General features: G+C 43.5%; 1 protein-coding gene across 2 annotated transcripts in view; it reads right to left on the reverse strand.

The window, feature by feature from the left end:
• Positions 1-9,889: 9,889 nt before the first annotated feature.
• ypel1 (yippee-like 1) overlaps positions 9,890-17,500 on the reverse strand; it is a 33,896-nt gene continuing 26,285 nt past the window's right edge. For both annotated transcript variants that reach the window (XM_046351531.1, XM_046351530.1), the window contains exon 5: positions 9,890-10,436. In XM_046351531.1, the coding sequence (XP_046207487.1) occupies positions 10,347-10,436 (90 nt within the window). In that variant the 3' untranslated portion in view covers positions 9,890-10,346. The remainder of the gene's footprint in view (positions 10,437-17,500) is intronic.

A 17,500-nucleotide genomic window follows, 5' to 3' on the forward strand; every position in this document is an offset into this window, starting at 1 on the left:
TCAGACTACAACACAGGCTATAGGATAGACCTAGAGTCACTCAGACTACAACACAGGCTATAGGATAGACCTAGAGTCACTCAGACTACAACACAGGCTATAGGATAGATCTAGAGTCACTCAGACTACAACACAGGCTATAGGATAGATCTAGAGTCACTCAGACTACAACACAGGCTATAGGATAGATCTAGAGTCACTCAGACTACAACACAGGCTATAGGATAGATCTAGAGTCACTCACACTACAACACAGGCTATAGGATAGATCTAGAGTCACTCAGACTACAACACAGGCTATAGGATAGATCTAGAGTCACTCAGACTACAACACAGGCTATAGGATAGACCTAGAGTCACTCAGACTACAACACAGGCTATAGGATAGATCTAGAGTCACTCAGACTACAACACAGGCTATAGGATAGACCTAGAGTCACTCAGACTACAACACAGGCTATAGGATAGACCTAGAGTCACTCAGACTACAACACAGGCTATAGGATAGACCTAGAGTCACTCAGACTACAACACAGGCTATAGGATAGACCTAGAGTCACTCAGACTACAACACAGGCTATAGGATAGACCTAGAGTCACTCAGACTACAACACAGGCTATAGGATAGACCTAGAGTCACTCAGACTACAACACAGGCTATAGGATAGACCTAGAGTCACTCAGACTACAACACAGGCTATAGGATAGACCTAGAGTCACTCAGACTACAACACAGGCTATAGGATAGACCTAGAGTCACTCAGACTACAACACAGGCTATAGGATAGACCTAGAGTCACTCAGACTACAACACAGACTACAACACAGGCTATAGGATAGACCTAGAGTCACTCAGACTACAACACAGGCTATAGGATAGACCTAGAGTCACTCAGACTACAACACAGGCTATAGGATAGACCTAGAGTCACTCAGACTACAACACAGGCTATAGGATAGACCTAGAGTCACTCAGACTACAACACAGGCTATAGGATAGAGTCTAGAGTCACTCAGACTACAACACAGGCTATAGGATAGACCTAGAGTCACTCAGACTACAACACAGGCTATCTAGGATCAGACTACAACACAGGCTATAGGAGTCTAGAGTCACTCAGACTACAACACAGGCTATAGGATAGACCTAGAGTCACTCAGACTACAACACAGGCTATAGGATAGACCTAGAGTCACTCAGACTACAACACAGGCTATAGGATAGACCTAGAGTCACTCAGACTACAACACAGGCTATAGGATAGACCTAGAGTCACTCAGACTACAACACAGGCTATAGGATAGACCTAGAGTCACTCAGACTACAACACAGGCTATAGGATAGACCTAGAGTCACTCAGACTACAACACAGGCTATAGGATAGACCTAGAGTCACTCAGACTACAACACAGGCTATAGGATAGACCTAGAGTCACTCAGACTACAACACAGGCTATAGGATAGACCTAGAGTCACTCAGACTACAACACAGGCTATAGGATAGACCTAGAGTCACTCAGACTACAACACAGGCTATAGGATAGACCTAGAGTCACTCAGACTACAACACAGGCTATAGGATAGATCTAGAGTCACTCAGACTACAACACAGGCTATAGGATAGACCTAGAGTCACTCAGACTACAACACAGGCTATAGGATAGACCTAGAGTCACTCAGACTACAACACAGGCTATAGGATAGACCTAGAGTCACTCAGACTACAACACAGGCTATAGGATAGACCTAGAGTCACTCAGACTACAACACAGGCTATAGGATAGACCTAGAGTCACTCAGACTACAACACAGGCTATAGGATAGACCTAGAGTCACTCAGACTACAACACAGGCTATAGGATAGACCTAGAGTCACTCAGACTACAACACAGGCTATAGGATAGACCTAGAGTCACTCAGACTACAACACAGGCTATAGGATAGACCTAGAGTCACTCAGACTACAACACAGGCTATAGGATAGACCTAGAGTCACTCAGACTACAACACAGGCTATAGGATAGACCTAGAGTCACTCAGACTACAACACAGGCTATAGGATAGATCTAGAGTCACTCAGACTACAACACAGGCTATAGGATAGACCTAGAGTCACTCAGACTACAACACAGGCTATAGGATAGACCTAGAGTCACTCAGACTACAACACAGGCTATAGGATAGACCTAGAGTCACTCAGACTACAACACAGGCTATAGGATAGACCTAGAGTCACTCAGACTACAACACAGGCTATAGGATAGACCTAGAGTCACTCAGACTACAACACAGGCTATAGGATAGACCTAGAGTCACTCAGACTACAACACAGGCTATAGGATAGACCTAGAGTCACTCAGACTACAACACAGGCTATAGGATAGACCTAGAGTCACTCAGACTACAACACAGGCTATAGGATAGACCTAGAGTCACTCACACTACAACACAGGCTATAGGATAGACCTAGAGTCACTCAGACTACAACACAGGCTATAGGATAGACCTAGAGTCACTCAGACTACAACACAGGCTATAGGATAGACCTATAGTGGGTCTTGCAACGGGTATACAGAGATGACCAGTTTACAGAGGAGTATAGAGTGCAGTGTTGTGTCCTATAAGGAGCATTGGTGGCAAATCTGATGGCCGAATGCTAAAGAACATCTAGCCACTCGAGAGCACCCTTATCTGCTGATCTATAAATTACGTCTCCATAATCTAGCATAGGTTGGATGGTCATCTGAATCAGGGTTAGTTTGGCAGCTGGTATACGGACACTGGGTTAGCATGGGTAGGATGGTCATCTGAATCAGGGTTAGTTTGGCAGCTGGGTGTGAAGGAGGAGCGATTACGATAGAGGAAACCAAGTCTAGATTTAACTTTAGCCTGCAGCGTTGATATGTGCTGAGAGAAGGACAGTGTGCTGTCTAGCCGTACTCCCAAGTACTTGTATGAGGTGACTACTTCAAGCCCTAAACCCTCAGAGGTAGTAATCACACTGATGGGGAGGGGCATTCTTCTTACCAAACCACATGACCTTTGTTTTGGAGGTGTTCAGAACAAGGTTAAGGGCAGAGAAAGCTTGTTGGACACTAAGAAAGCTTTGTTGTAAAACGTTTAACACAAAATCCGGGCAGGGGCCAGCTGAGTATAAGACTGTATCATCTGCATATAAATGGCTGAGAGAGCTTCCTGCCTGAGCTATGTTGTTGATGTAAATTGAGAAGAGGGCGGGGCCTAGGATCAATCCTTGGGGTACTCCCTTGGTGACAGGCAGTGGCTGAGACAGCAGATTTTCTGACTTTCCAAGCAATGGGAACCTCCCCAGAAAGGAGACAGGTTAAAAAGGCTTGGCGATGATAGGGACAACAACCCATAACGAAGAAAGTAGACCAGTTAGTGTGGTCTACTCAAAATCAAATCAAATTTTATTTGTTCTTACAGTGAAATGCTGAATACAACAGGTGTAGTAGACCTCACAGCGAAATGCTGAATACAACAGGTGTAGTAGACCTCACAGTGAAATGCTGAATACAACAGGTGTAGTAGACCTCACAGTGAAATGCTGAATACAACAGGTGTAGTAGACCTCACAGTGAAATGCTGAATACAACAGGTGTAGTAGTACAGTGAAATGCTGAATACAACAGGTGAGTAGATGCAGTGAAATGCTGAATACAACAGGTGTAGTAGACCTCACAGTGAAATGCTGAATACAACAGGTGGTGTAGTGAAATGCTGAATTCAACAGGTGTAGTAGACCTTACAGTGAAATGCTGAATACAACTAGACCTCACAGTGAAATGCTGAATACAACAGGTGTAGTAGACCTTACAGTGAAATGCTGAATACAACAGGTGTAGTAGACCTCACAGTGAAATGCTGAATACAACAGGTGTAGTAGACCTTACAGTGAAATGCTGAATACAACAGGTGTAGTAGACCTTACAGTGAAATGCTGAATACAACAGGTGTAGTAGACCTTACAGTGAAATGCTGAATACAACAGGTGTAGTAGACCTCACAGTGAAATGCTGAATACCACAGGTGTAGTAGACCTTACAGTGAAATGCTGAATACAACAGGTGTAGTAGACCTCACAGTGAAATGCTGAATACCACAGGTGTAGTAGACCTTACAGTGAAATGCTGAATACAACAGGTGTAGTAGACCTCACAGTGAAATGCTGAATACAACAGGTGTAGTAGACCTTACAGTGAAATTCTTACTTACAAGGCCTTAACTCTATTTCTTAAAACCGCATTGTTGGTTAAGAAAATATTTACTAAATAAAGTTTTTTAAATTATAATAAAAAAGAGAACAGTCCATGACAGTCCAGGACAATTTTTAGGGCCTTCCTCTGACACTGCCTGGTATAGAGGTCCTGGATGGCAGGAAGCTTGGACCCACTGATGTGCAGGGCTGTATGCACTACTCTCTGTAGCACCTTATGGTCGGATGCCGAGAAGTTGCCATACCAGGCGGTGATGTAACCATATTCTCGATGGTGCAGCTGTTGAACTTTTTGAGGCTCTGGGGACCCATGGTAAATATTTTCAGTTTTTTTATGTCACCTTTTATTTAACCAGTTAGGCCAGATCACCTTTATTTAACCAGGTAGGCCAGATCACCTTTATTTAACCAGGTAGGCCAGATCACCTTTATTTAACCAGGTAGGCCAGATCACCTTTATTTAACCAGGTAGGCCAGATCACCTTTATTTAACCAGGTAGGCCAGATCACCTTTATTTAACCAGGTAGGCCAGATCACCTTATTTAACCAGGTAGGCCAGATCACCTTTATTTAACCAAGGCCAGATCACCTTTATTTAACCAGGTAGGCCAGATCACCTTTATTTAACCAGGTAGGCCAGATCACCTTTATTTAACCAGGTAGGCCAGATCACCTTTATTTAACCAGATAGGCCAGATCACCTTTATTTAACCAGGTAGGCCAGATCACCTTTATTTAACCAGGTAGGCTAGTTGAGAACACCTTTATTTAACCAGGTAGGCTAGTTGAGAACACCTTTATTTAACCAGGTAGGCCAGATCACCTTTATTTAACCAGGTAGGCCAGTTGAGAACAAGTTCTCATTTACAACTGCGACCTGACCAAGATAAAGCAAAGCAGTTCGACACAAACAACAACAGAGTTACACATAAACAAACAACAACAAGAGTTACACATAAACAAACAACAACAACAGAGTTACACATAAACAAACAACAACAAGAGTTACACATAAACAAACAACAACAAGAGTTACACATAAACAAACAACAACAGCAGAGTTACACATAAACAAACATTTTTCCCTGAAGTATCCTAAGGGGGAAAATGACAGTAGTTTTCTGTTACAGTGTGACCTACAGTGTGACCTACAGTGTGACCTACTCCCTGTTCTCACGTAGCTGTTGAAGGAACTATGGAACACACACACACACACACAATCCCCAGTCGAATGCCATTTAAAGTTTATTGTGATATCTGATCATTTTACAATACAGTGAAAACATACATACAGAACGCAAAATAAATTGTAGTCAAGTAAAAAGAAAGCATATATAATGTGTTTGAAGAAAGAAAAATAGAACCAGGCACGACTTAATACAGCCATTATAAATACAGCAAACTTTAGACCTATTTTCATTTGAACAATTTTAACACATTTATCAAACGTTACAATCTTTTCCTTTGTATACCTATCATATAGTTTTAATCATCTCTTCTCAGGGATAATAACATCTCCAATACCTATCTCGTCATCAGCTCTCTGTTCCAACGTCCCAAACGGGACCCTAATCCCTATAATACTTTATAGAGTAGAGCAAATAGGGTAGGGAATGTGATTTGGGACACAGCGTGTGGTAATATCTCCTGCAGATCTAATAAAAACTACGTCAGAAGTCGGAGCCAGTGTCACCAAAACAACAACTAATATCTGGGGAAATAAACAATCATCTTTCACAGCAAATGACTGGCTTTTGGACATTACTTCTGAAAGAAGTTCCAGAATACAGAACAACTGTAGAACGTTCTACAGAATGATCGAGAACCTTCTAGAGAACTAGTGAGAAGTCACACCTGACAGGTTCCGGAATAAGTTTTGGTTTTTTGTTACGAGTGGTCTGAATCTCCAGGAGTCTGAAAGCTCTAACAGACAACATCCACGACACCTGTCTGATTGGCTCTTTAGCTTTAGTTGTGACACCAGTTCTCTAGAAATCTAGTAACAATGTTATATTTGGTATAAACTGACAGTGACACTGGTGACTGTTTTTCCTGTGTGCTAGTTGGATGAGAGAGAGAGAGAGAGAGAGAGAGAGAGAGAGAGAGAGAGAGAGAGAGAGAGAGAGAGAGAGAGAGAGAGAGAGAGAGAGAGAGAGAGAGAGAGAGAGAGAGAGAGAGAGAGAGAGAGAGAGAGAGAGAGAGAGAGAGAGAGAGAGAGAGAGAGAGAGAGAGAGAGAGAGAGAGAGAGCGAGAGCGAGAGAGAGAGAGCGAGAGCGAGAGAGAGAGAGAGAGAGAGAGTGTATACAGGTGATTGTTGGAAAGAAAGAAAGAAAGAACCTAGGTCAACGCTCTTCTGTTCTGTAAATTTGAGGGATTATCCAGCTCCCCATATACTTCTACAGTCGACAGAGCTCAGCGCAGGTCAGACATTAGGGTCCTAGAGGCCAAACCAGGGTTTAATGGACCTTTTACCCCAGTCCTACCCAGCGGGACCTAAACACACACAGAGTAAAATAATACAATTTCTAAAGAAACTCTTGAGCTGGCCATCAAGACCCCAGATCGCTGGGAGAGGGGAGACATAAACCCCCCAGATCGCTGGGAGAGGGGAGACATAAACCCAAACCCCCCAGATCGCTGGGAGTGGGGGAGACATAAACCCCCCAGATCGCTGGGAGAGTGGGAGACATAAACCCCCCAGATCGCTTGGGAGAGTGAGAGACATAAACCCCCCAGATCGCTTGGGAGAGTGGGAGACATAAACCCCGGCTGGCCATCAAGCCCCCAGATCGCTGGGAGAGGGGGAGACATAAACAAACGGATGCAGAAAGAAAACGAGGAAAATATATAATCACCTTAAACGTATAATGCAAAATAGAGGAAAAAACACACACACACACACACACACACACACACACACACACACACACACACACACACACACACACACACACACACACACACACACACACACACACACACACACACACACAAACACACACACACACGCGTGTTTACAGCCAGAGGTACAGTTAAATCAAAGAAGTAAAGGAGCCAATAGAAACCTTCAATATATTCCTCTATATACAGAGTGTAACAGGTCTGTAGTGTAACAGGTCTATTCAAGTAGGAGATCTCTAACCATCCCAGTCGGTCAGGTTTGCATTGTCCTTGTCTTACGGGTTAATAACATGTCATGTGACCTGACTGACCAATGTGAGCGATCGCACCTCATTCTAAAAACCCCAACCCTCCCCCTACCTGCTACGACACCAATATAGATTATTATCGAGGTCTGATCCCCCCCAAACATCCATCCCCACACCGGTACGTGTAGCCTATGTATAATCTACTATTCTTGAGGCACAGCAGCCATTGAACGCCCAGTTTTCACCCGTAAAGTATTTATCTATCAATCTATCTATTTGTATCTATCGATGTGGGTTGGAGCTTTTTTTTGGTGGCTCGTAGTTTTGAGTTATGCACGGCACAACACAGGAGAAAGTCAGGAGAAAATAGGAAGAGAGGCACACGATTCATTCAGCTTAGAGGCAAACTAACGACGAGGACGAGAACACAGGGAGAGAAGCAACCGTGCGACTGTGCGACTGTGCAACCATGCGCCAGGCATAAAGTGCAAAAAAAAGATCTCCAGAACGTAGGGAAGAGAAAGGATGAAGGATTGTAATTTCTCTCATAGCAGCAAAGAATTGCAATGAACATTATTATTTAGTTTTCTGTGGAAAAAGGGGAACATTGTTCATGCCGAGGATGTTCAAGGTGATTTAAAGTGAATCGGGAGAGATTATAAACCCTTGATTTAGGTCGGATCACCGATTGGGGACGCATAGGAACGAGTAAAGCAGGATTGGGGAAGCATAGGAACGAGTAAAGCAGGATTGGTGAAGCATAGGAACGAGTAAAGCAGGATTGGGGAAGCATAGGAACGAGTAAAGCAGGATTGGGGAAGCATAGGAACGAGTAAAGCAGGATTGGGGAAGCATAGGAACGAGTAAAGCAGGATTGGGGAAGCATAGGAACGAGTAAAGCAGGATTGGGGAAGCATAGGAACGAGTAAAGCAGCGATATTTAATTGATCTAATAACTAATAGGGAGATGATCTAGCCAGCAACCCCTCAATATCATTCAGCATCTCATACAATCATTTAATCATCGGAGGAAAGGCCTTAAAAGAGACAGATGGACAGACAGACTTTTGCCTCTAAACCTATGAACCAAAAGGCCTCTGCAAAGTACAAACTAAGTATCTGCCTTCCAGTCTGTCACTGTGTTGAAGATGGGCAACACGTTAGTAGACATTCTGCTCATATACATACAATACATGATACTGTATATGTACAGGGAGCTGACGGAATAATGGAAACACTGGAGGAAATTAGGGATTGAAAGCTGTGTTTCCTGAGTTAATTAAGCAATTAACATCCCATCATGCTTAGGGTGAAAAACCATATGTCGTGGCCGTCTCAGTCACCAGATCTCAACCCAATCGAACACTTACGGGACATTCTGGAGCGACACCTGAGACAGCGTTTTTCACCACCATCAACAAAAAAAACACAAAATGATGGAATTTCTCGTGGAAGAATGGCGTCTCATCCCTCCAATAGAGTTCCAGACACTTGTAGAATTCATGCCAAGATGGACTGAAGCTGTTCTGATTGGTGGAGGCCCAACACCCTATTGATTATGTTGGTGTTTCCTTTACTTTGGCAGTTACCTGTATATATATGCATGAGAATAAATGTCCATACAAATGTATATCACATATCTCTAAATAGACTCTATACATGTAGTTTAGTTCGGGTTGTGAACTATGTGGGTGTGATGGTTAGTTTAGTTCGGGTTGTGAACTACGTGGGTGTGATAGTTGGTTTAGTTCAGGTTGTAACACAATATGAAGCGTGGGTGTGATGGTTAGTTTAGTTTGGGTTGTGAACTACGTGGGTGTGATGGTTAGTTTAGTTTGGGTTGTGAACTACGTGGGTGTGATGGTTAGTTTAGTTTGGGTTGTGAACTACGTGGGTGTGATGGTTAGTTTAGTTCAGGTTGTAACACAATATGAAGCGTGGGTGTGATGGTTAGTTTAGTTTGGGTTGTGAACTACGTGGGTGTGATGGTTAGTTTAGTTTGGGTTGTGAACTACGTGGGTGTGATGGTTAGTTTAGTTCAGGTTGTAACACAATATGAAGCGTGGGTGTGTTCTGTGGTTGTCAAGCCTGTTCTAGGCTGTGTCCCAAATTGCACCCTATTCCCTACATAGTGCTCTACTTTAGACCAGGGCCCATAGGGTAGTGCACCAAGGCAGAGAGTGCCATTTGGGAAACATAGTCCTCCCTCTATCTCCTCTGGTAAACCTTATCTAATGGTACTGTTGCTATATGGAGCCAGCCACAATGCTGTTGGATAAAACACATCTATCTACATATAATATCAATCTATCCCCGCCTCTCTGCTCGGGGTACGTTTTGGGGTGTTACCGGGACTTTACCGGGCACGTTTGTGGTTAGCGGTTACCGGGACGTCCCACACAGTGAAGTCATCATTAAAGATCAAAGACTGGAATAAAAATATTGAAAAATAAAAATATTCACGAATAAATCAAAGATTAAAACACAAGGAGAACCCCCCCCCACTGTGCCACCCTATCCCCTTTCCTCCTGCAACACCTCCTCTTCCTCCCGGGTCAGAGGAGGAAGAGGGTAGTAGAACGTTATCATGTTATCCTCTCTCTCACATCGCCATGGCAGCCGTGTAACTAAGTGCCAATGCCAGTGAGGTGGGTGTGGCCTGGTTGATGAAGGAGGAGCCAATTGAAGTCCAGCTGTCTGTCATTGGCTGGTGAGATCACATGGTCTTCACTGAAGGTCCATCCCCCAATAGGCTAGTCGTCTCTCCAGTTCAACAGCATCATGTTCAGTTTCACAACCAGCAGGGACTGTGTGTGTGTGGGTGTGTTTTTGTGTGTGTTTCGGAGGGGGCGGCACGGTGGGTGGTTGATGGTGATTGGTTGTCGCTCTGTGAAGTCTCATAGATCCAGAGCTCTGATAGGTCAGAGGTCATTAAAGGGCCGGAGACAGGAAGTGATGTCACTCCCAGCCATTGTCTTTAATCATGTGAGCCAGCTCGATGATGAACTTCCCCTCCTTGTACTTCTGACTGCTCTCAAATGCATGTTCCTGCAACACAACATGCTGTCAGTCAACAACAACAACAACAATAACAACAACACCACAAAAACATTAGTCTGATGTCACCATGTAGGTTTAGAATGTATGTAAAAGTTCAACATTTTTAACAGGCGTTCAATATTTCCTGTGGGCTCTTTTTAAGGCCAGGCACAACAGACTGAAATTAAAATTTTGCATTAATGTTTCGATTTGTTGGTATTTTGGTCTATTTAATATTAGTATTTTCAAAAAGTTGTCAAACTTGATGAGAAAATGTATATTTTCTTTAGTTAATCACGACCGTCATTGACATTTAATACAATTTTAACCACTTTATAATGGACATACATCGACCATTTCATAGCTCACTTACATTCAGTTACACATCATTTTTACACATCAAGCCCATTTCATAGAGAATGCTACAAACTGGACTACATTTAGTAATCGACTTTGAAGAGATGGTGACTGGGTCTGAATAGGCTTTTGGAAGTTCTTAATTCAGTGTACTTGTCTTTAACGGCCATTTCCCAGAAAGCCAGACTCTCTCCACACGCCAACTAATTATACACAGCTTCAGAAGCATGTTCATTCACCAAATGTAGTTTTATCGTTAGAACACAAATATGGGGCGGCAGGGTTAGAGCGTTGGACTAGTAACCGGAAGGTTCCATGTTCAAACCCCCGAGCTGACAAGGTACAAATCTGTCGTACTGCCCCTGAACAGGCAGTTAACCCACTTCCTAGGCTGTCATAAGAATTTGTTCTTAACTGACTTGCCTGGTTAAATAAAGGCAAAATAAATAAAAAAATAAATAAAACACAATGTGTAAAGTGTTAGTCTCATGTTCCATGAGCTGAAATAAAATATCCCAGAAATGTTCCATATGCACGAAAAGCTTATTTCTCTCACAACTTTAGTTAACATCCCTCACAACTTTAGTTAACATCCCTCACAACTTTAGTTAACATCCCTGTTAGTTTCTCCTTTGACCAGATGATCCATCAACCTACCAGGTGTGGCATATTAAGAAGCTGATTAAACCACTTTATCATTACATAGGTGCACCTTATGCTGGGGACAATAAAAGGCCACTCTAAAATGTGCAGTTTTGTCACACAACACAATTCCACAGATGTCTCAAGTTTTAACGGAGCGTGCAACTGGCATGCTGACTGCAGGAATGTCCACTAGAGCTGTTGCCGGAGAATTGAATGTTAATTCAAGCCTCTTCCAATGTCGTTTTAGAGAATTTGGCAGTACGTCCAACTGGCATCACAACCGTAGACCACGTGTAACCACGCCAACCCAGGACCTCCACAACCGTAGACCACGTGTAACCACGCCAACCCAGGACCTCCACAACCGTAGACCACGTGTAACCACGCCAACCCAGGACCTCCACAACCGTAGACCACGTGTAACCACGCCAACCCAGAACCTCCACAACCGTAGACCACGTGTAACCACGCCAACCCAGGACCTCCACAACCGTAGACCACGTGTAACCACGCCAACCCAGGACCTCCACAACCGTAGACCACGTGTAACCACGCCAACCCAGGACCTCCTCAACCGTAGACCACGTGTAACCACGCCAACCCAGGACCTCCACAACCGTAGACCACGTGTAACCACGCCAACCCAGGACCTCCACAACCGTAGACCACGTGTAACCACGCCAACCCAGGACCTCCACAACCGTAGACCACGTGTAACCACGCCAACCCAGGACCTCCTCAACCGTAGACCACGTGTAACCACGCCAACCCAGGACCTCCACATCCGGCTTGTTCACCTGCGGGATCGTCTGAGACCAGCCACCCGGACAGCTGATGAAACTGTGGGTTTGCACAACCAAAAGATTTTCTGTACAAACTGTCAGAAATGGGAAGCTCATCTGCTCGTCATCCTCACCAGGGTCTTGACCCGACGGAAGTTCGGGACAACATTCCACAGGCCACAATCAACAGCCTGATCAACTCTATGTGAAGGACGTGTCACCATGTATGAGGTAAATGGTCACACCAGATACTGACTGGTTTTCATGAGGTAAATGGTCACACCAGATACTGACTGGTTTTCATGAGGTAAATGGGGGTCACACCAGATACTGACTGGTTTTCATGAGGTAAATGGTCACACCAGATACTGACTGGTTTTCATGAGGTAAATGGTCACACCAGATACGGACTGGTTTTCATGAGGTAAATGGTCACACCAGATACTGACTGGTTTTCATGAGGTAAATGGTCACACCAGATACTGACTGGTTTTCATGAGGTAAATGGTCACACCAGATACTGACTGGTTTTCATGAGGTAAATGGTCACACCAGATACTGACTGGTTTTCATGAGGTAAATGGTCACACCAGATACTGACTGGTTTTCATGAGGTAAATGGTCACACCAGATACTGACTGGTTTTCATGAGGTACATTTACATTTACATTTAAGTCATTTAGCAGACGCTCTTATCCTGAGTGACTTACAAATTGGTGCATTCACCTTATGACATCCAGTGGAACAGTCACTTTACAATAGTGCATCTAAATCTTAAAGGGGGGGGGTGAGAGGGATTGGTCACACCAGATACTGACTGGTTTTCATGAGGTAAATGGTCACACCAGATACTGACTGGTTTTCATGAGGTAAATGGTCACACCAGATACTGACTGGTTTTCATGAGGTAAATCTTCACACCAGATACTGACTGGTTTTCATGAGGTAAATCTTCACACCAGATACTGACTGGTTTTCTGATCCATAACCTTTTGTTTTTTTACGGCACGGTGCATTTGCTAAAGTATTCAGACTCCTTGACCTTTTCCACAGTTTGTTACATTACAGGCTTATTCTAAAATAGATGAAGTTGTTTTTTCCCCTCATCAATCTACACACAATACCCCATAATGACATCACAATAACCCATAATGACATCACAATACCCCATAATGACATCACAATACCCCATAATGACATCACAATACCCCATAACGACAAGGCAAAAAAACGTTTTTTAGAAATGATTGGATATGACGCTACAAGCTTGGCACACCTGTATTTGGGGAGTTTATCCTATTCTTCTCTGCAATCCTCTCAAGCTCTGTCAGGTTGGATAGGGAGCGTCGCTGCATAGCTATTTTCAGGTCTCTCCAGAGAGGCTTGATCGGGTTAAAGTCCATGCTCTGGCTGGGCCACTCACGGACATTCAGAGACTTGTCCCGAAGCCACTCCTGCGTTGTCTTGGCTGTGTGCTTAGGGTCGTTGTCCTGTTGGAAGGTGAACATTCGCCCCAGTCTGAGGTCCTGAATGCTCTGGAGCAGGTTTTCAAGGATCTCTCTTTACTTTTCTCTGTTCATCTTTCCCTCAATCATGACTAGTCTCCCAGTCTCTGCCGCTGAAAAACATCCCCACAGCATGATGCTGCCACCACCATATTTCACCGTAGGGATGGTGCCAGGTTTCCTCCAGATGTGACGCTTGGCATTCAGGCCAAAGAGTTCAATCTTGGTTTCATCAGACCAGAGAGTCCTTTAGGTGCATTTGGCAAACTCCAAGCAGGCTATAATGTGCCTTTTACTGAGGAGTGGCTTCCGTCTGGCCACTCTACCATAAAGGCCTGATTGGTGGAGTGCTGCAGAGATGGTTGTCTTTCTGGAAGGTTCTCCCATCTCCACAGAGGAACTCTAGAGCTCTGTCAGAGTGACCATTGGGTTCTTGGTCATCTCCCTGACCAAGGCCCTTCTCCCTTATTTGCTCAGTTTTCCCAGGCGGCCAGCTCTAGGAAGAGTCTTGGTGGTTCCAAACTTCTTCCATTTAAGAATGATGGAGGCCACTGTGTTCTTGGGGACCTTCAATGCTGCAGAAATGTGTTGGTACCCTTCCCCAGATCTGTCCCTCGACACAATCCTGTCTCGGAGCTCTACGGAAAATTCCTTCGACCACATGGCTTGGTTTTTGCTCTGATGTGCAATGTCAACTGTGGGACCTTATATAGACAGATGTGTGCCTTTCCAAATTATGTCTAACCAATTGAATTTACCACAGGTGGACTTCATTCAAGTTGTAGAAACATCTCAAGGATGATCAATGGAAACAGGATGCACCTGAGCTCAATTTAGAGTCTCATTGCAAAGGGTCTGAATACTCATGTAAATACGGTATTTCTGTTTTTTATTTTTAATAAATTTGCAAAAATGTCTAAAAACCTGTTTTTGCTTTGTCATTATGGGGTATTACGTGTAGATTGATGAGGATTACATGTTTTATTTAATCCATTTTAGAATAAGGCTGTAACGTAACAAAATGTGGAACAAGTCAAGGGGTCTGAATACTTTGCACTGTATCTGTGACCAACAGATGTATATCTGTATTCCCAGTCATGTGAAATTACATTAGGACCTAATTAATTTATTTCAATTCCTTATAGGAAGTGTAACTCAGTTAAATCTTTGATAGTTGTTGGATGTTGTGTTTATATTTTTGCTCAGTGTATATTTTACAGACTTACCAAGAGGGAATTGTTGATTTGTTGCACATTGTTTATTCTAGATAACATTTAATGTATATGTCCTGAGTGTTTTACAGATAGAAGTAGGAAAACAGTATATATCTGTTTTGGACAAGTCCTATAGTGTCTTAAACTAAATGAATATTTTATTTGATTTATTTAGGCTGACTTCGTTCAGTGTCCCAAAAAAATGAAGTGTGTCGTATGCAAATACGCATATATTTAATTAGATATCGGCTCATTTGATAGGTGACATTTTGTTTGAGCGGTAGGTGTAGTAGGTGTAGTAGGTGTAGTAGGTACAGTAGGTATAGTAGGTGTAGTAGGTGTAGTAGGTATAGTAGGTGTAGTAGGCACAGTAGGTATAGTAGGTACAGTAGGTGCAGTAGGTGCAGTAGGTGTAGTAGGTGTAGTAGGTGTAGTAGGTATAGTAGGTGTAGTAGGTACAGTAGGTATAGTAGGTGCAGTAGGTGCAGTAGGTGTAGTAGGTGTAGTAGGTACAGTAGGTACAGTAGGTGCAGTAGGTGCAGTAGGTGTAGTAGGTGTAGTAGGTACAGTAGGTATAGTAGGTGTAGTAGGTACAGTAGGTACAGTAGGTGTAGTAGGTGTAGTAGGTGTAGTAGGTATAGTAGGTATAGTAGGTACAGTAGGTATAGTAGGTGTAGTAGGTACAGTAGGTGTAGTAGGTGTAGTAGGTATAGTAGGTACAGTAGGTACAGTAGGTATAGTAGGTACAGTAGGTATAGTAGGTGTAGTAGGTACAGTAGGTGTAGTAGGTACAGTAGGTATAGTAGGTGTAGTAGGTGTAGTAGGTACAGTAGGTGTAGTAGGTACAGTAGGTGTAGTAGGTGCAGTAGGTGTAGTAGGTGTAGTAGGTACAGTAGGTACAGTAGGTGCAGTAGGTGCAGTAGGTGTAGTAGGTGTAGTAGGTACAGTAGGTATAGTAGGTGTAGTAGGTACAGTAGGTACAGTAGGTACAGTAGGTATAGTAGGTGTAGTAGGTACAGTAGGTGTAGTAGGTACAGTACGTATAGTAGGTGTAGTAGGTACAGTAGGTACAGTAGGTACAGTAGGTATAGTAGGTATAGTAGGTGTAGTAGGTGTAGTAGGTAGTAGGTATAGTAGGTACAGTAGGTGTAGTAGGTGTAGTAGGTACAGTAGGTATAGTAGGTACAGTAGGTATAGTAGGTGTAGTAGGTACAGTAGGTACAGTAGGTGTAGTAGGTACAGTAGGTACAGTAGGTGTAGTAGGTACAGTACATTACATTTACATTTAAGTCATTTAGCAGACGCTCTTATCCAGAGCGACTTACAAATTGGTGCATTCACCTTATGACATCCAGTGGAACAACCACTTTACAATAGTGCATCTAAATATTTTAAAGGGGGGTGAGAAGGATTACTTTATCCTATCCTAGGTATTCCTTAAAGAGGTGGGGTTTCAGGTGTCTCCGGAAGGTGGTGATTGACTCCGCTGTCCTGGCGTCGTGAGGGAGTTTGTTCCACCATTGGGGAGCCAGAGCAGCGAACAGTTTTGACTGAGCTGAGCGGGAACTGTACTTCCTCAGTGGTAGGGAGGCGAGCAGGCCAGAGGTGGATGAACGCAGTGCCCTTATTTGGGTGTAGGGCCTGATCAGAGCCTGGAGGTACTGAGGTGCCGTTCCCCTCACAGCTCCGTAGGCAAGCACCATGGTCAGTACGTATAGTAGGTGTAGTAGGTACAGTAGGTATAGTAGGTGTAGTAGGTATAGTAGGTGTAGTAGGTACAGTAGGTATAGTAGGTGTAGTAGGTACAGTAGGTATAGTAGGTGTAGTAGGTACAGTAGGTATAGTAGGTGTAGTAGGTACAGTAGGTATAGTAGGTGTAGTAGGTATAGTAGGTGTAGTAGGTACAGTAGGTACAGTAGGTGTAGTAGGTACAGTACGTATAGTAGGTGTAGTAGGTACAGTAGGTATAGTAGGTGTAGTAGGTATAGTAGGTGTAGTAGGTGTAGTAGGTGTAGTAGGTACAGTACGTATAGTAGGTGTAGTAGGTACAGTAGGTATAGTAGGTGTAGTAGGTATAGTAGGTGTAGTAGGTGTAGTAGGTGTAGTAGGTACAGTAGGTATAGTAGGTGTAGTAGGTACAGTAGGTATAGTAGGTGTAGTAGGTACAGTAGGTGTAGTAGGTACAGTAGGTATAGTAGGTGTAGTAGGTACAGTAGGTATAGTAGGTGTAGTAGGTACAGTAGGTGTAGTAGGTGTAGTAGGTACAGTAGGTATAGTAGGTGTAGTAGGTACAGTAGGTATAGTAGGTGTAGTAGGTACAGTAGGTATAGTAGGTGTAGTAGGTACAGTAGGTGTAGTAGGTACAGTAGGTATAGTAGGTGTAGTAGGTACAGTAGGTATAGTAGGTGTAGTAGGTACAGTAGGTGTAGTAGGTGTAGTAGGTATAGTAGGTGTAGTAGGTATAGTAGGTATAGTAGGTACAGTAGGTACAGTAGGTACAGTAGGTGTAGTAGGTGTAGTAGGTGTAGTAGGTACAGTAGGTATAGTAGGTGTAGTAGGTGTAATAGGTA

The sequence above is a fragment of the Oncorhynchus gorbuscha genome, linkage group LG05 (assembly GCF_021184085.1).
Source record: "Oncorhynchus gorbuscha isolate QuinsamMale2020 ecotype Even-year linkage group LG05, OgorEven_v1.0, whole genome shotgun sequence".
Taxonomy (NCBI): Eukaryota; Metazoa; Chordata; class Actinopteri; order Salmoniformes; family Salmonidae; genus Oncorhynchus; species Oncorhynchus gorbuscha.